Source organism: Equus caballus, chromosome 1, assembly GCF_041296265.1.
Source record: "Equus caballus isolate H_3958 breed thoroughbred chromosome 1, TB-T2T, whole genome shotgun sequence".
NCBI classification, from domain to species: domain Eukaryota; kingdom Metazoa; phylum Chordata; class Mammalia; order Perissodactyla; family Equidae; genus Equus; species Equus caballus.
The window spans coordinates 37,304,101-37,323,851 of NC_091684.1; the positions used below are offsets into that span (position 1 = coordinate 37,304,101).

At 38.7% G+C, this 19,751-nt stretch overlaps 1 protein-coding gene across 3 annotated transcripts in view; it reads right to left on the reverse strand.

The window, feature by feature from the left end:
- Positions 1-9,015: 9,015 nt before the first annotated feature.
- The window catches only part of MARCHF5 (membrane associated ring-CH-type finger 5), a 51,891-nt gene continuing 41,155 nt past the window's right edge, over positions 9,016-19,751 (reverse strand). For all 3 annotated transcript variants that reach the window (XM_001502623.6, XM_014733058.3, XM_023642668.2), the window contains 3 exons: positions 12,947-13,130; positions 12,660-12,826; positions 9,016-11,914 (listed from right to left, as the gene is read on the reverse strand). In XM_001502623.6, coding sequence (XP_001502673.1) covers positions 11,798-11,914; positions 12,660-12,826; positions 12,947-13,130 — 468 coding nt within the window. In that variant the 3' untranslated portion in view covers positions 9,016-11,797. The remainder of the gene's footprint in view (positions 11,915-12,659; positions 12,827-12,946; positions 13,131-19,751) is intronic.

Sequence of the window (19,751 nt, forward strand, 5' to 3'; positions counted from 1 at the left end):
CAGAACCCCCACTGATTAAGTTATGGTGAGAATTACAGTCCTCACATGGGCAGACCACCATACTGTGGCCTCATAATCAGCACATTCTCGCCTAGTGATCAAGTTGCAGGGAAAGACAAAGAGATCATTTTATTAGTTCACCATGGGTACCATCAAGGCCAGGGTGGGACACCCAAAAGGCGAGCAATGTCTCCTTTAGGCTGGTTTCTGTGGGCCTCAGAGTTGTCTGGTGGACGTGGCATCAGAGCAAGAGCTCCGAAGTGTATTGGCCTCAGGCTGAGAGACCCTCCTGTCGCCTTCACCATAAGGATGCATGTAACAAACCAGAAATACTTGAGGACTCCCTAAGATGCCTCACGTGAGTGACTACTGGCTGTCACTGTGTGCCTCAGTTATTTATTGCTGTGTAACAGGCTACTCTGTTTTATTTTGTTGGCAATTATGTGTGTCAAGAATTCAGGAAGGGCTCAGCCAGGTAATTTGTTTGTGATCTGCATGGTATTAGCTGAGACAGGCTGGGGGAGGCTGGGGCTGGAGGATCCCTTTCCAGGATGGCTTCACCGCTGACATGTCTGCCACTTGTGTGCTCCTTGTTCTCTCTCAGACTGTCTCTCTCCATGTAGCACCTCACCCTCCAGGGACTCTCCACATGACTTGGGATACATTTGAGATGCCTGTGACATGTATAAGTGAAGATGTTGAATAGGAAATACTCTAGCTGGGAGTTTAGGGGAGCAATTTGGGCTGGAGATAGAAATTTTGGAATTATTATCATATTATAGATGGTAGATCGTCTGCTAGATTGTCAGGAGTCTGGATGAGTTCACTTAGGGAGTGTGACTGAAGAGGAGAAGTGCAGGACTGAGCCCTGGGGCTCCTCAACACTTAGAGTCGGAGAGAGAAAGAAGATCCAACAAGGGAGACTGGAAACGAGCAGCCAGTGAGGTGGGAGGGAAATCAGGAGTGCGGTACTCCAAAAGCCAAATAAGAAACTGTTTTAAGAATGAAGTTATAACTTTGTTAAATGCTTTATATGAGCTTTATATGAGTTAAATAAGCTGAGACTAGGAATTGACCATTGGATTTAGCAGCGAGGTAATTGAGGATCTCGATTAGAGTAGTTTTAGTGAAGTGCAGCCTGTGGCGGGTAAAAGTGTGATTGGAGCAGGTTCAAGAGAAAAAGGGCCCAAATGTCTATCAATGGATAAATGGATAAACAAAAGCGGAATATCCATACAATGGAGTATTATTTAGCCATAAAAAGGAATGAAGTAGTGAAACATGCTACAACATGGTGAACCAGGAAAACATGCTAAGTGACAGAAGACACACATTATGTGAATCTATTTAAATGAAGTGTCTAGAACAGGCAAATCCAGACAGAAAGTAGATTAATGGTTTCCAGGGACTGGAGGAGGGGGAATTTGGGACTGACTTCTGATAGGTACAGGGTCTCTTTTTGGGGTAATAGAAATTTTCTGGAATTGGATAGTGGTAATGGTTGCATAACTGAAAATACTACTATGCTTCAGTATAAACCTCTGAATTGTACACTTTTAAATAGTGAATTTTATGTTATATAAATTGCATCTCAAAAAAAATTTTAAAAAGAGAGAACAAGAAGAGAGAGTGGAGATATGAACAACTCTCCTGAAGAGCTTTGCTATAAGGAGAGTAGAGAAATGACAGGATCTGGAAGGGGATGTGGGTCAATTTTTTTTTTTAAGATAGAGGATGTGTGTGTGTGTGTGTGTGTGTGTGTGTGTGTGTGTGAGTGAACGTTTCATTAGAAAGGAAAATACTTCTGATACAGATGACCTTGGAAAGGGACACCAGCAGTTTGTCCAATGTAAGAGGAGGAAAGGTAGATTATACCATATATGAATATAGATGTAGGGCGTTGAGATTTGGAGGAGTTTTTTTCTCCCACTGCTTCTTATTTCTCAGTGAAGTAGGAGGCAAGAAGCCAGAGCGTCAGTTGAGAGTGAAGATGGGCAGGGAGGTGTTGGAGATTTGAGGACAGAGGAGAAAGGGTGAAGGGGACGTCTACTAGCTGTGAGATGCTGAATAGACAAGCAATGTGGGAGAGTCCCTGTTTCTTTAAATCCTAACCCACAAAGTTGGCCCAAAGTTTTTAATTGATTCATGCTGTGACTTTATTATTCTTTTTTTGAAGGTATCCTTTTTGGTAAGGAGGATTGGCCCTGAGCTAACATCTGTTGCCAATCTTCCTCTTTTTTTTTCTTCTCCAGTACGTAGTTGGATAGCCTAGTTGTAAGTCCTTCTAATTCTTCTATGTGGGCTGCTGCCACAGTGTGGCCTGACGAGTGGTGTGTATGTTTGCACCCAAGATCAGGACTGGTGAACCTGGGCCGCCAAAACCAAGAGCTTGAACTTAACCACTATGCCACCTGGTCAGCCACATGTTGTGAATTTAAATGGGGTAATACACATAAAGAATTTTGAACACCATTTGGAAAAGAGCAGGTGACCAATGATTCTTCCTATTTGTTAATATGATAGGTGAGACATTGTGTCTCATTACAATTTTAATTTAGTTATTTCTTATTATGAATTAGGCTAAACATCTTTCTATATGTTTCAGTGCCATGTTTTTGTAAACTGATCGCATCCTTTGACTATTTAAAAAATTGGGTTATTAGTCTTTTGTTTATTGATCTAAAGAGATTTTTATATGTAAAGGAAATTAGTTCTGTATGAGTTGTGGCTTCTTCCATTGTGGGTTTATTTTAACTTAATGTTATTTTATGCAGTTTTTAATGTAGTTAGAATGTCCAATCTTTTATGATTTCTTGAAAAGACCTTTCATGCTGTGAAATTATTAAAAATACAACTCTTCCATGTTTTCATGTATTAACATTTTTTAAGTTAATAGACTTTATTTTTTTGAAGTTTTAGATTTAGAGAAAAATCGAGCAGATACTGCAGACAGTTCCCATGTACCTGCCCCCACCCAGTTTCCTTTATTGTTGTCATCTTGCATTAGTGCGCTGCATTTGTTGCAGTATTGACACATTATTATTAACCTAAAGTCTACAGTTTTCATTAAGATTCGCTGTTTGTGTTACACAGTTCTATGGACAAATGCATATTGTCATATATCCACCATTATCAATATCATATGGAACAGTTTCACTTCCCTAAAGACCCTGTGCTTCACCTATTCATTATCCTTAACCCCTGCAACCCTTGAAATGACTGATTTTTTTTTTTTTTTTGGCTCTATATTTTGCCTTTTCCAGAATGCCATATAGTTGAAATCATACAAGCCGTTTCAGACTGGTTTCTTTTTCTCAGCAATATACGTTTAGGGTTTCTCCATGTCTTTTTTGCGACTTGATAGCTCAATTCTGGTTTTTTGTTGAATAATAATCCACCATATGGCTGTACCACAGTTTATCCCTTCACCTTGATGGACATCTTGGATGCTTCTGGCTTTTACAGTTATAAATAAAGATCCTATAAACATCCATGTGCAGGTTTTTCTGTGCACGTAAGTTTTCCACTCATTTGGGTTAATACCTACAAGTGCAATTATTGAATGGTATGGTAAGACTATTAGCTTTGTAAGAAACTACCAGATTATCCTTCAAAGTGCCTGTGCCATTTTGCATTCCCACCAGAATGAATAAGAGTTCCTCTTGCTCCACATTTTTGCCAGCTTTTTGCAATTGCCAGGTTTGGGTTTTTTTTTTTTTTTTTGCATTTTAGCCATTCTAAAGGTTTGTAGTGGTATCTCATTGTTATTTTAATTTGCAATTCCCTAATGACATATGATGTGGAGCATCTTTTCATATACTTTTTTTTCTTTTGCCACTGTATGTCTTCTTTAGTGGGGTGTATGTTCATATCTTTTCCCTACTTTTTTTTTTTCTTGAGGAAGATTAGCCCTGAGCTAACTGCTGCCAATCTTCCTCTTTTTGCTGAGGAAGACTGGCCCTGAGCTAACATCCATGCCTATCCTCCTCTACTTTATATGTGGGACAGCTGCCACAGCATGGCGTGCCAAGTGGTGCCATGTCCGCACCTGGGATCCGAACCGGCAAACCCCAGGCCACCAAAGCAGAACATGCGCACTTAACCACTGCGCCACTGGGCAGCCCTTTGCCTACTTTTTAATTGGGTTGTTTTCTTATTGTTGAATTTTAAGTTATTTGTGTATTTTGGATGCAAGTCCTATATCAGATATGTGTCTTGCAAATATTTTCTCCCTTTCGTGATGTTTTAATGGTTACATTTTTTGTGTCTAAATTTTTGTTCCAACCGGACTTTATTTTGGTAAACGGAATTTCCAGATGGCTACAAGGCTCTCCAACACTGTGTACTGATTGATCCAGCTTTGTTTTCACTGATTTAAATGGTTCCTTTTCCATATACAAAATTCCCATTTGTATTTGGGTCTATTTTTGGACTTCTAGTCTTTCCAAAGTTTTGTCCGTTTATAGGACAGTACCACAGTTTTAAGTGTCGCCCCTTTTCAATATATTTGAGTATATGAGACTAGCATGTCAGTATCACTCTTTCAGCATTTTCTTCAAGACACTGTGCCTATGTATGTCCTTTTCTTCCCATCTGTCAAATTCTTTTTGTGTGTATGTGTGAAGAAAATTGTTGCTGAGCTAACATCTGTGCCAATCTTCCTCTGTTTTTTGTATGCGGGATGCTGCCACAGCGTTGCTTGATGAGCAGTGTGTAGATCTGCGCCTGGGATCTGAACCTGTGAACCCCAAGCCACCAAAGCAGAGTGCGCAAACTTAACTACTGTGCCACTGGGCCGGCCCCAAGAAGAGACTCCTCTTGCCCCATACAGGGATCGAACCCGAGACTGTGGTGTTATTAGCACCATGCTCTAACCAACTGAGCTAACCAGACACATCAAATTCTTACTCATATTCCAAGATCCACCTCTAGGAAGCCCCACCCTGTTACTGCCTCTGTACCTCTTCTGTCCCTGCACTTTTCACTCCATGCTAGGATTTGTGTTTTCTTCCTGTCCCCTTTACTAGACTGTGAGCTCCATGAGGGTAGAGGAATGTATCCCTGGGTAGTTTTCTTTAAAAACCAAACCAAAACCAGAGTGCCTCAGTTGCCACATTTGGAATATATTACAATTTGTTTAGTATAAAAACAGTATGTTTGGGTTGTTGTGAAGATTAAATAAGTTAATCCTCATACCTAGAACAGTGCCTGGCACATAGCAAGCATACAGGAAATGTTGGATACTACAAGTCATTATTATTATTAATTCTGAATTTCCTATGCCTAGCGTAGTATCAGATAGATACTGTTTTCAAGAAACATTTGCTCAACAAATGAATGAATAAATAAATGAATGAGTAATAAACCTTCATTAATTTCCTGCTTTAATAAGTTCTAGTATCCATGTTTACAGGCTGGATAGTTTTGTCTCAAAAATCACTCACTTGCGCAAACTGCTGGACAAAATTAGTTGTAAAATGTTCAATTAGGGCCACCCCCAATGGCCTGGTGGTTGTTTGGCACGCTCCGCTTCAGTGGCCCAGGTTTGATTCCCGAGAGCGGACCTACACCATTCATCTGTCAGTGGCCATGCTGTTGTGGTGGCTCACATACAAAAAGAGGAAGATGGGCAGTGGATGTTAGCTTAGGGTGGATCTTCCTCAGCAAAAAAAGAAAAAAAAAGTTCAATCAATCAAAAATGAATCTTACGGGAAGCAAATTCAGTCCAATAAAGCATTTATTGACTATCTACTAGATCTACTTAAGGGAGAAGCAAAATTATTTCTAAAAAAAAATCATATCAGTCTTTAGAAAGGAGAAACTATTGTCATACAGTTCAAATGTTATCATCTTCAAAAGAAAAAGAAATTCCTATTTGATTCTCAGTACTGTCCTCAGTGAGAAAATTTAATTCTTAATTACTTTAAAAATAATGTATCTACATAGTTAAGAAAAAAGTATAAAAGGTAACAATAATCTCCCTCCCACCCCCAATCTCCATCCTCCCATTTCCCAAACATCCCATAGGTAAGTGCAGTTTTCTTACCTATCTTTCCAGAGATTTTTCAAAGGCATAAACAAATGTCTCTATAGTTTCCCATCCCCTATTTTCCAGTAGCAGTAACATACTATAAGTAATGTTCTACATTTTGATTTTTTTCTTTCAATAATCTTAAAAATATTTTCGTTATCAGTATGTAAACAGCTCTTTCATTATTTTTATAGGTGCATAGTATTCCATTATGGATGTACCATAATTGATTTAACCAACTCCCTACTGACAGACATTTAGGTTGATTCCAATCTGTTGTTATAACATATACTACTGCAACAAATAACTTTATAGATATATTGCTGTACTCAAGTGCAAGTATATCTTAAGATAAATTCCTGGAGTTGGAACTGCTGAGTCAAAGGATACATGCATTTCTAATTGTGACAGCTATTGTCTAACTGCCCTCCATATCAATTTATACCCCAACCAGAATACATGAAAATGGCCCATTTGTCATCCTTGATGTTATTGTATTAAATCACTTATGGTCTTTTCTGTGAATCAAATATATCAGGATTAAATGACTGAGCCAAATACTTTCTAAGTTAACTGAAAATAGATCAAGATTATGTTTCCTTGTGGTGGGGGTGGGGGTGGGGTGTCAGATTGACTAGGAGGGGTCATGAAGAAGGGCACTGGATACGTGTGCCAACTTATTCTCTCAGTTCCGGATTCACCCTTCTTTGCCCAACTTTGTGACATCGACCTGGATCCTGTACACATTTTTCCTTTGGAACATTAGGCTTTTTCAAAAGAGGGCACTGGAGTGACAATGCACGGCCACTGTGTCAGGAAGATACCTCCCTTCCAGGTTCCAGCCTCCGTATTCTGACCCTTCAGCACCAGAGCCCAGCAGCCTGTGCAGACGTCTAGGCACACCCTCGGGCCTCTTTCCCTTCCAGCTCAGCTTCTACAGACCAGCTCCAGCCTGCCCTGTGACAAGTCCCTCTGCCACCCCCTCAGACACAGTTCCTGTGGCAGCCACGCCGTCCTCACAGGGGTCTGAGTCTCAGCCTTCGGGGGAAGGCGGCCTTCTCTTAGTTCTGTTTCCTTCTTGTTCACTCTCCTTCAGCCTAGAGGGAGTAGCTGCTTTTTTTGTCCATGCTACTTTGCTTTAAAGTCCTCTTTTACTCTTTCCAGTATTTACTTCCTAGCAGTTAACAATTCCTTGTATTATATTTTCCCTGTTCAAATAACTGATGTGATTTCTATCTCCTGACTGGACCTGGACTGATACATTACATATGTGATCATTTTGCAAACAATCATCAAGATTTATACTTAAAAACAGTGCACTTTGGCACATCTTATTTTTGGTGTACCATTATCTGAATTGATAGAAATATTGATACATACAGATAAATACACTGATGTGTATTATTAAAAAATCATGAACATATTACCTCTCAGTTCCTGTTACAGATTGTTTCTTGTTATTTTAAACTAGCGTACATCTTCTAAGAGTTCAAAGTATTCCACAGTGGCCCAAGAATGCTGTTAATTTGTGGAATAGAGTAATAAATGAAAGTAAAAAAAAATCCCCACCCTTATGGCTCTTACATACTTGTGGTGGTTAACATCATAAGGCTAAGACAGACCTGCTGTGTACTTTTAAGTCTCTTAACATCTCAAAGCAGGCTTATTTCCCATTTTACCCCAGGACTTAGCACAATGCCTGGCTCTTACAGGTGCTCATCAAGCATCTGGTAAAGCAGTATATGTTGTTAACATGCAGTAACCTTGGCAGGCTGTCGTCAGTAAGATGCTGAAATCCACAGGGGGTTGACCAGAATGATGGCCTAGCCTGTTGCTTCTACAATGCTTCTCTACAGCCATTCAACTGTTTCCTTTTGCTCATGATCTTGGTTCCAGGAAGGCAATTAAACAAAACATTTCATCACTGTACCATTTCTAATGGGTGTATGGGGTGGCAGGCAGCAGAGGCAACCTTGAGATCCCAGAGACCAAAGAAAGGTGACGGGCAAACAAACTTCTTAAATTGGCACAGATTTAGAGTTCTCTGTATATAAAACTGTCCTAGAAAGTTGCTTCACTTGATCCTCACAATAATCCCGGAGATAGGTTTTACAATGATCATTTTATTGATGAGGAAACTGATGAGAGATAAAGTAACTTACCCTACAACTGATCAAGTATCAGCTAGAATATGCATCCAGGACTGTTGGACTGTATGCCGTTTCTCCTCTGCTAGTCTGTCTCTCAGATGGAGTTAATGAAATGACCTAGAGACAATAAAATGCCCATGGATGGGCCTTTTTTTTTTTTAGTTTACTCAATCTAAAAGATTCTAATCATCTTCAGAAACTTATATCTCAGAGGAAGCAACTTTTTTTATGAGTTCCTAACCCACTTGAATATTCTTTAAGATATTCTGTAGCATGAAACCACCCAGATCTTATCTAGTTGCTTGTCTAATCAGTCAGTCCAAGTGGCTCTGAGGGTAGGCGAGAGGGGATATTTAAAAAATTAGAACAGGGGCCGACCCAGCAGTGCAGTGGTTAAGTGCGCATGCTCCGCTTTGGCAGCCCAGGGTTTGCCGGTTCGGATCCCGGGTGCAGACATGGCACTGCTTGGCAAGCCACGCTGTGGTAGGCGTCCCACGTATAAAGTAGAGGAAGATGGGCATGAATGTTAGCTCAGGGCCAGTCTTCCTCAGCAAAAAAGAGAGGATTGGCAGCGGATGTTAGCTCAGGGCTAATCTTCCTCAAAAAAAAAAATAAATAAATAAACAAAACAAATGAGAACATACTTGGAATTCAGGCCAGCCTGCTTACAAAATTAAGACAAATTCTTCCATAGTTTTTTAAAAATTCAGATTATTTTTACTAAAAGTAAAATCTCACTACTATCTCAATAACTATGATTTAAAAAGAACTATGTAGGTACAGAATTAACGAATTATGTTTTCAGAGTTGTTCAACAGACAAAGTACACCTGGAGAACATAAAAATTCTTTATTTAACCTAATCCAGCCAGTATTGAGATAGTCTGCTATATTAAAAACAAGACGTTTAAAAAAATTACAGCACAGTTAGCAAGGCAGTGACTAATTAAGTCACTAAGTTTAATTTTATATTCTTCACAGTCATTTGATAATCATGTAATGATGAACAATATTTTCAGCCACTTTGGAGACAAGTTAACTTCTGAAAGAAGAGAATTCTACTAGTTATCATTGAATTTTATAAAAGAAGTTTAAAACATTAAAGTTTATAGAAATAACACAGTAAGCAACATGAAAATAAACTGGAAAACACAAAATATACCCACCCATCCCAAAAGTCTACAGCATCCCTTCAACCTGTCCCCTAATGCCTTTCTTGCACCTCTTCATCCCCTTTTCCTAGAGTGTGCTCGGGCTCTTTAGCAATTAAGAAACAACTACCGCTCTGTAGGGGCTATTTCGAGCCTAAAGTGCCTCTGTTCCTTTGATTTCTCAGTTAATCCTAGAAACAGTCTTGTGAGATACGTATTACTTGCATTTCAGAGATGAAGAAAACTGCAGCTGAGAGCAAGTTGTCACTTGGCAAAGTCATACATAGTTATTAAAAGCAGAACTAGGATATGAAGGCAGGTCCATCCAACTTTAGTCAGCCCATGCTCTTCTGTTGCTTCATGGTGGCGCGGGCCACCTTTCTGAAGAGACTGGTACATAGTACTTCCTGAGCTAAGGCTCGTCAGGTTTAAAAGTGTTCAGTTCCAGGGCTAGAGGCCACTCTGGTCCCCAGGCACTTGCACTTCCCTCCCCACAGCCCCAGAAACCCCTGCCCCCTGCCCCCAAAGGATTAGAGTTGTTTCCCTGGCCCTTAAGAGCCCTGATGTCATAAAACCAAGCAGCTAATCCCTCATCTTGGCATTAAAGTAGTAAATGGGGAACTGTGTGCTTATGCTTATATAACTTTAGTAAATGCTGCCTAAAAGCTGTTTTATATAACAAAATTATGCAGGAAATATCTGTCTTTTCATATTGAAAATTAAAGAAAAGCCAATATATTTTATAATTACAGCTATATAATCTAAGTTATTTTTATATATAACCATAGATTTTATATCTCCCCTTCAGAACTATAGCAGTGTTCTTAATAAGGCTCACTGTCAGTCAAATATTCCCTTCGTCCCCAAATAATTACAATTTGAATGTTCAACAGCCATTCACATAAACTTCATGTTATAACTCAAAATTAAGACATTCATACTATAGAAAGGTACCAGTCTTAAATTACTAAAGTTAACATACATTATTGCAATCTACATAGCTCAATCTATATGTGCTACACTCCTAAAGAGAAGTATAAGGGGAAATGTTTGTTAAGTGTCATGCATTAGATACTGTGAACAAGAAAACAAATAGGGTTTTGAAACTATCTTTTGATTTTAATTAATGAAAATAACTCCAAGACCATTCAGATTGCTGAGCAACACTAAAAGGGCCACTACTGAAAATGGCTTAAATAATTGCTTTTGAAAAATGAATATAAAACTAATTAAACAGTGATTATTAAGGTGCTAGCCTCACCAAAATGACAATTAAAATCGAAAAACATTAGTATTGGTTTTTTAAAATAATAAATTGACTTAAGCCAAAAACAATGACCTCAATATTTACTCAAGACTTCTTGTTTTCATAATTATCTCCTCACTGACTGGTGTAAAAACAAAGAGCTCAAGGCCTCACCTTGGTTTTCTCAGTGCTGGTTTTCCATCTGCTGAAGCTAGACCGTACACTATGTAAAGCAGGAACCAAGTCTGTCTTGTTCAGCACTGTATCCCACAGCACTGTGCACAGTGCCTGGGCAAACAGGTGATTAACAGACACCTGAATGACTCAATGAATGAAGGAGAGTAAAATAACTTTACTGATTTTTTTTCAAATCGTTCTCTGTGCTCAAACTACTATAAACTGGCAGCTCTAATTTCTAGAAATATGGATTTAAAAACTCTACTCCAGTGATGAAAGGACCTGATCTCTCTTTTTCTCTCTCTCACACAGACACGCAGACACACACAGAGTAATTAAGACTGCATGAGTCAAAATTACATTATGAACTATGAGATGTCAACATTATATAAATAAAATTTAATAGTGAAAAAGTGATCTGGAAGCCCTGTGAATTTTTCCCCTACACATTTTGGAGGACATCACATGGGTTAAGAAAAACATAACAAAATCACATTTGTTCAGATAATCATTTGAATGTTTACATACATTTTTGGTTTGTTATTTATTTATAACTAATTTAATTTACATTTCCTCATATTAACATATATTCCTGTTTAGCATGTAATCAAATTATGCCAGTGAGAAAAATCCTCATAGTACCTTCATTGAGTTGCTGATTCTAAGAAAACATTGAACATGAACATGTACAAAAGAGGCATTTGAATAAAACAGCATGTGCATTTTGAAATATTTGCACAGTTTGATCTTTACATTTCTATCTGGAGAAAATATGAACAAAATCCAGAATTACCATGCTAAAATAATGTTCAGATGACAGCCATAAAAGAAGTACATACAAAATAAAGCAAACAAATCACATCCTCAGGTTCCGTGATTACTGAGAGGATTTCCCCTGTCCTAAGTGCTTTATTATATTTCTTAAAAATATGAGAGCAGCAGCTTATCACAAGTCTCCACTACTGTGCATTAATGATGGAACCAAAACAACACAACAGACTCAGAAGGATGAGAGAACTGCAGAACAAGGCGAAGTCACAGTTTTATGCTTCTTCTTGCTCTGGATAATTTAGAATTTTGCGGTGTGCCTGACGTAAATATTGCTGCTGTTTGAAGTAAACCTTGAATGCTCCTTTTATGGCAACAAAAGCAATTCCACCCTAAAATAAAAAGGAAAATCAGCTTTTTATAACGCAAATTTAGAGGAACAAAAATAATTTTACTTAGATCACAAAAGACATAGGCATTAATGCTAATTCAGATGACTGCAAATCAAACAGTTCTCTTTTCTACTAGCGGGTGAGATAGGGAGACACTACTGGTAACAGGTCAGAGATGCCTTCCTGTTATCCTATCTGAGTAATACTCCTTCCACCTAGCTCTACATTCAGTCTGACAAAGCAGGGAGAATGCATGAGCTATGTACAGGCTGCCACCAGAGGGGGAAAGTGGGAATAATAACGACATCAAACCACATTAAGGGCTTACTAGGTGCTAGTACTTCAAACGAATTATCTCATTTAATCCTCACAATAATCCTGAGGCAGCTACCATTACTGTCTCCATTCTATAGGCACAGAGAAGTCAAGAAGTTTGACTTAGATTTCTCAGCAATTTGAACCAACGTGTTCTAGAGCAGAAGCTCTTTACCATAATCTTGTTGGCAAGAGGGATTTCCAGGAGAGAGATCACCCACAGCATGGTTCTGGAAGGCCAGAACTACTGCAGTGGATTTTCTCCTTGTTATTGCTATTGGATGACAGTGGGGATCAAACAGAGGCTGAAGGCACAGGAGCCACAGAATGAATATTTATAAAGTCCCATTGGGATTTTTTTAAAAACAAATATACAGCTCATTCTCTTTTGTATAGTCACTTGGAAAAAATATTATTAAAGCCATCTTACCAAGATTGTCCTTTGTAAATTAGAGTTAACACTACTGAACATCAGTTTACCAACTATTGTCGCAATAGTAGGAAAGACAAGGGCTCCACACAAAATTCGGGTGGCAGACACATGATCTGCTAAAGGATTAGCCTCAGCCGGAATTCGAGGAACAGGACAACCAATTCCTAGAGAAGAATGCAGTGTCAGTGCTAATAAATCAGAATAGTTAAAATATCTTTGCATGCTAGGATTCTTTCACAAGATTAATTTGGCATACTCATCACAACCACGATCCAAAGCCTTACCTGGAAATATACTGTTCAAAATTTGTAGTTTATTTGAGTATTTGCGCCAAAGTCTAAGCACGTAGTCCTCCCAGCGAATCATCTTGCCTAGTATCAGCATGACAGGAATAGTAGGAAGTCCAATTAAAAGGAATAAAGGATCAGCTCTCTCCATAACATCCAGACCTTCTTTATGACCTACAACCTGTGAAACAGACAGCATTTGCTAGAATCATTTCCTTATCTAATCAAGAGTTGCATGCTTAAGCTCAATTCATTTTAGAGGAAATGCTAAATTTCAAAAGAATACAGAAATAAAAGGTTTAAAAAATACGCTGGAAAGCTATCAAGTCCTGATTTACTTATAGGAAGTGTCTCTGAATTCAAAGAAAAAAGCTCCCAAGCTATTTCATATTACATTGGAATAAAAGCTTTAAAAATGGTTGACCCACACTGATGACATTTCAATAGAGCGGAGGGGACTTCTGCTTCTTGCTTACATTCCTCTGATTTGGTTAGACTGGGCTATTATTTTAGGTCCTATTTGTTTTCCAGTAGAGCCTCTGTTTTCCTCCTCTTCCTACTAGGAGGTAAGCATAGCCAGTGAAGGGGCAGGACAGGTCTTCAAGAAATGGCCTGAAGGCTCACTCCTCTTTGGCTCTTTCTTCTCACTCAGCGGTGCCTGGGATAGAGTGTGATCTCTCTGGCTGGCCAAATGCCTGCTCTACAGACCTAATTCTCCTAAAATGCAATTCCGAGGGCTGGATTTGGGGGACTGCAGTACGGGGTCCAGTTTTGGCTACAGGTTCCAGTCATTTTTTCTCACCCAGGAACCTCAGGGTGCCCTATCTACGGGGTAACGAAGCTAAAACAATCTTTCCCCTCTCATCTGGGTCTTGGGGCTATTTCTCAATCGGTTTAGATCCCAGAGGGCAAGAAGGACGTAATTAATTGGCATTTGTGAATCTCCATACTTCCCCTCCCAGAAGAATCCTTTTCACTTACTGATCACTCTGTGGCTTTACACTTCTCTCAACATCACCAGTTTGTTAGGGAGCTTCTTACTTCTAACTAGAGAATTTCCCTGAAAATTCTATTTCAAGTCTCAAATGACCTCCCTTTAGCCGAAAGTCTCAACTGCTCGCAGATTAAACATATTTCTCTGAGGGATTATTCTTGGCAGTTATGACAACGGAAAGAGACTATTTCAGAACCCAGGTATCACACAGTGAAGCGACAGTTTGATAGGACACTACTATAAAGGACTCTATATAGTTTTTCTGATCACACTTGAGGAATAAGCCAGGAAGAAAAGATTGAAAAGGACCTTGTCTATATTTTTGATAGGGAGGAGGGAAAAGGGAGAAAGAAAAAAAGGTAGGGAAGACTAAAAGCTGCCGGGGACAATACATACTCAGGAAAGCAAGCTCATGAAATAGTAAATGGTATTTTATCAAAAATGAGATGCCCTTTTTTTTGAGGAAGATTAGCCCTGAGCTAACATCCACTGCCAATCCTCCTCTTTTTGCTGAGGAAGACTGGCCCTGAGCTAACATCCGTGCCCATCTTCCTCTACTTTTGTATATGTGGGATGCCTACCACAGCATGGCTTGCCAAGCGGTGCCATGTCCACACCCGGGATCCGAACCAGAGAACCCTGGGCCACCGAAGCAGAACGTGCACACTTAACTGCTGAGCCACTGGGCTGGTCCTCAAGATGCCCTTTATGTCAGCTATTAGAGCAGATTTTTTTAGGTAGACTACAAGGACATATAAAATAAGGTCAAGCTGAGAATAGTCCAAGGCAAACTGAAATTCTAGACAACAGACTCGATCTAGGTAAAAATATTTTATAAGAGTTATGTGGAGGGGCCAGCCTGGTGGCACAGCAGTTAAGTCTGTGCGCTCTGCTTTGGCGGCCCGGGGTTCACCGGTTTGGATCCCAGGTGTGGACCTATGCACCACTTATCAAGCCATGCTGTGGCAGGCATCCCATATATAAAGTAGAGGAAGATGGGCATGGATGTTAGCTCAGGGCCACTCTTCCTCAGCAAAAAGAGGATTGGCGGCCGATGTTAGCTCAGGGCTAATCTTCCTCAAAAACAAAAGTTATATGGAGAGGACCAAAATGGGTGCTGTTAAAATTTCAGCTAGGGCTACAGCTCAGACTTGCACTTGGTTAATTTCCCTAATCAACATGTAACATTAAATGTTTTTAAACACCAAATGGCCAAAAACCATGGTATCAGTATCTGATCTTCTGTGTCTCCAGGCATAAATTTAACAACTTCACATCTTGCATGTGAAGGGTGATCATTTTGAGTTGCCCTAAAGTGAAATAGTCTGGTTCACAATATTTTATAAACCCTAATTCCACACTGGTGGCAAAACTGGATTAGCCCAGAAACTGTGTTTTTATCTATAATGCTTTCCCAGGACATTTCAATTTTATGTCATTTTATTATTTTCAATATAATGATCACTTTAGTTATAACTAAAAGTGATTTAAATACTCTCAAAGTGTTAGCAGGTAAATGCAGAAATTTGAAAAATTCCTTTGTTGGGTTATGTACTCTTTTTAGAATTTAGGGTTTAGAAATATAAAGCGGAACAAATATTGAGCTATGGACTATAGTAAAGGAAAGTTTATTCCTCAGGTGTAGCAGTAAAAACTCACAACTAGGTGTCTAAGAATGAGAAAAAGAGAAATAGAGCAAATAGCGAGCAAAGGCCCATTGTCCCACTTGTTAGAGCTAAAGTGAGACACGCTCTGGGCTCAAGCTGAGGCTCACCATGCATGCATACTTCCATGCATACATTCATTCATTCAACTGAACACTGATTATGTGCCAGACACAGGACTAGGTGCTGGGGATAAAATGGTGAGCTAAATAGATGTCTTTTGGAGGTGAGAGACAATCAGATCAAACAAGCGTGCAAATATAAATGCTGTAAAGAAAATAGGATAGCACAAAATATGTAGTACACCACCTGCTACTTAGACTCCAGGGCAATAAAAGACAGCTGAATTAAGCAATGGGGCTGATTTAACTTTGCTCAATACAGAACTAGCCAACCGTGTGTGTGATCATGTATATTCTGGTTTTATGCCCCAAGATTAAAAAACAGATTATTTTTAAGACTTCAATTTTAGAGTGAGATTCAGAAACTATAGAACGCCTTCTCCATGAATTTGTTATCCATGTATAAAAAAGGCCTACAGAATTGTAGGTTTAGAGAAAAGTTTGTTTTTCTGCTTTAGAGCTAAAAGCTAGATCTTCATATCCAGCTAGGCCTGCAGTTCACCAACGCTGAAAAGTTTAAGAGTTTTAATTGAGGCCTGATCTTTTTAAGTACTGCCTATTAGAACCCAACTTTTAAATGGGAGGATGGAACAGTGATGAACTAATAGGTTTTCTTAGTCATATTTAAGCGTAGTGTAATTAAAAGTGGGCAATACTTACAGAGGTGTCTTTACACTAGAGGCAATAGTGGAACTAGGTTCCATTCTTCCAGGATAAAATGTTCCAGCTGGCTTTGGAACCAGGTTTCACTTAAGGAGCCTTAGATTAGGGACAGGAGTCCTAACACTTCATCCTTGTTGTGTGGTACTGGACATGTAAACTCTGAACCTATAAATTAGGAATTGTTGATTGTATCTACGTCACAAGATTGTTGAAGGGATTAAATGCATCAGTGTTTGAAAGGTGTTCAGCCCAGTGCTGGGGAAAAAAGTTGTCTTTTCAATAAAATAACAAGTCCCATTCAAGTTCCTCATAACTAACAGGGACTGAACCTAAGACTGGTTCATGGAGACGTAAATAGGAGTAAATGGGAAAAGAACAGTGGTATAATTCCTTAATTTGATTTACTTGAACTTCAGAGTAGTCAGAGAACAAAAGGAAAAAGAACAGTCAAGTGTTAAAAAGAAAATCCTAAATACTGTTGATGGCATAGTGGGGCACATTCCTTTTCCAATTTGCTCAGATAGGTAAAAGTATTCCCCACCTGTTCGATCACACAATAGTACCTACTTACTGTTATAGCTAATCTCTCATTTCCGGGCTAAAAAAAAATCTTCTCAAGTGAAACAATACATGTGAAGGTTATTTCTAAATGGTATCACATAATATATATGTATTATCATAATTTTAGATCTTCTTAACTGTCACCATTAACCAACATGTTCATTTTTATCTCCTTGCTTGTATCATTTTCTCCCCTTGACTAGCCAAATCACTTCCTTCAAGAGTCAGATCAAGACTTACATTTTTCATAACTTCAAACGATCTTTCACTTTTACTGAAATAAAATACTGTTTATGTAGTCTTCTGCACTCTCTTCACATTTGTTTATATAACATTATAACAGTTCTCAGGTTGATCACTTATGCACAGCTTGCCTTAAGACTGTATTCCTTGAGGCTGGGGATCAGGGCTTTCAATTTTGTTTTGTATTTTACACAGACTTCAGCTCAGTGTTAACTTTTTGAATGAGTCATACCAATATGGTTCAAAATGCCAAAATGCAGCTGGTAGTCTTTTTCAGAGAATACAAACTATATTCCTTAATTGGCTCCTATTGTCCCATTAATTATCAAAATTCTTTTAAGATTGAGCTAACCTAAAATCTTTTCCTCAAAAAGAGCTATTCCACTTCTTATGGTCAATTAGGTCTTAAGAGAAATCACTCAATATCAGAGGGCCTTAATTTCCTCATCTGCAAAAATAAATATCTGTATAATGTATTTGTACATTAAATAATGTATAATCTGCTCTAAGTTTTCAGGTCTTTGTGAGTCCCAGTGAATCACCCTGAACCTCCTTGATCTAATAATGTACTGATACTGATTATTGGAGTTTAACAAATCATTGTAGAGAATATAATCAGTCAAACAAACCTGTTAGAACTGATCATATATTAAAAAAATCAATATTTATGAAAGCCTTTCAAGTGTTAGTCTCTGTACATGTGCTATGTAGGGAATATTAAGTATAAGATAGTCTCAAGTTTCAAGGAAATTACCTTCTAATAGGAAAAATAAGGCCTAAATACAGAGAAAATTAAATAACTTAGGTACTCTGTATAAGAAATATCACTTGGTCAGCACAAGATTAGCTGTCATCTGAGGAATGAAAATGTCATGAATGCAGATGAAGAAGAAATCACAGCAGCCAGGAGTTGCCTAGTAGATTTTATGAAGAAAAAGTGGCTGGGGAACTAAGACCTGAAAAGGGGTTTAGATTTGGACAAGTAGAGAGAAGACTGGAAGAACAGGTATTCGGCAGGAGGGTGATATAAGCCAAGGGACAGAGGTAAAAAACAAAATAACATAAGGGGGGCTGGCCCCGTGGCTGAGTGGTTAAGTTCACACGCTCTGCTTCGGTGGCCCAGGGTTTCGCTCGTTCAGATCCTGGGCGCAGACATGGCACCACTCATCAAGCCATGCTGAGGCGGCGTCCCACAAAGCACAACCAGAAGGACCACAACTACAGTATACAACTACGTACTGGGGGGCTTTGGGGAGAAAAAGAAGAAAAAAACAAAACAGACAAAAAAACAACAGAAGGATGGGTTGGAGGAGACAGCCCAATGGTTTCAAAGTAGAATGAAATAAGATTGTGAAGGGCGCTGCATAACAAATCAGGTTAAGGAAATCTCTTTCAAGTCATAGATTCTCAATCTTTATCCACTACACTCACGACAAACGATGGTTTACTATTTGTGATCCATTCCAGTGACTATACGCAGATGTTTGCAGTGTTATCAACATTTTATGAAAAAGCCTTGCAATACTCTGTCTCACCATGACAATTAAGGGAGCAACCAGAAAGGCTGCTTACCATGGACCCTGGCATAGAGAGATTGTGTGCAATTTCTAGAACATTACATATAACTCCCTCGATCCCTTTTTCTTCCATGCACTCTCTGATTTATATTAAAGAAAAAAGCAAGTTATATCATCTACAAACCAAAGTGTGTTAACTTACTGAGTTACAACCAATCTAGGTGCAGCTTTTGAAAATCACTACTTAAGGCAGAGAAGACAGTAAGCTTGGAGTAAGATGTTGAAGGTATTATTTTAGGAAGATTCTTTTGGAAGGATAGATGGACAGAAGAGAATAAAGTTAAAGAAACCAATCTAATGGCTCCTTTAGCCATCCAGGTATGATGGGGGAATGATAAGAAGTTGGGCAGTAAAGCCATGGGAGGAAGTCATAGATGGAAGACATACCAGAATGGAAACTGCTTGGACTTGGTCAGTGGACTGGATCTTGGGCTGTGAAGTAGAAAGAATTAAGGTAATCCTAAGAATGTAGAATATAAATTGAGTAGATGGGAAAATAATAGTAGGAATCAAAGGTATAGAGAAATTATAATGGGGAATAAATTTAGGATTCAAATTGAGAAAAAGACAAATTTCATCTCAATAATATTGAGTGTGAAGTCACAAGAGGTCATTTAAAGAGAAGGGTCGAGCTGCTATTGTAGGACTGGATTTGGGGAAAGAGGAGAGCAAAAGACATAGATCTGAACACAAAAAGCACAGAAATGATAGCTGGAAATCTTTAAGGAAGGGGTATAAACAGAGAAGAGTCAGGGGCCTGGGACTATATCTTGAAATTTAAGTCTCTCTAATCTTCATCAAGTTATTGATTATAGCATTGTTTTGTAACAGCAAAAACCCCAAAAGCAACTAATGGTCTAATTAACAAGAGACTGGTTGGTAAATTGTTGTAATTCTATACATCGAATGCTATGCAGATTTCTGCATATTTATATAAAAAAATCTCCATGATTCATTGTTTGTGAAAAAAGAAGGATG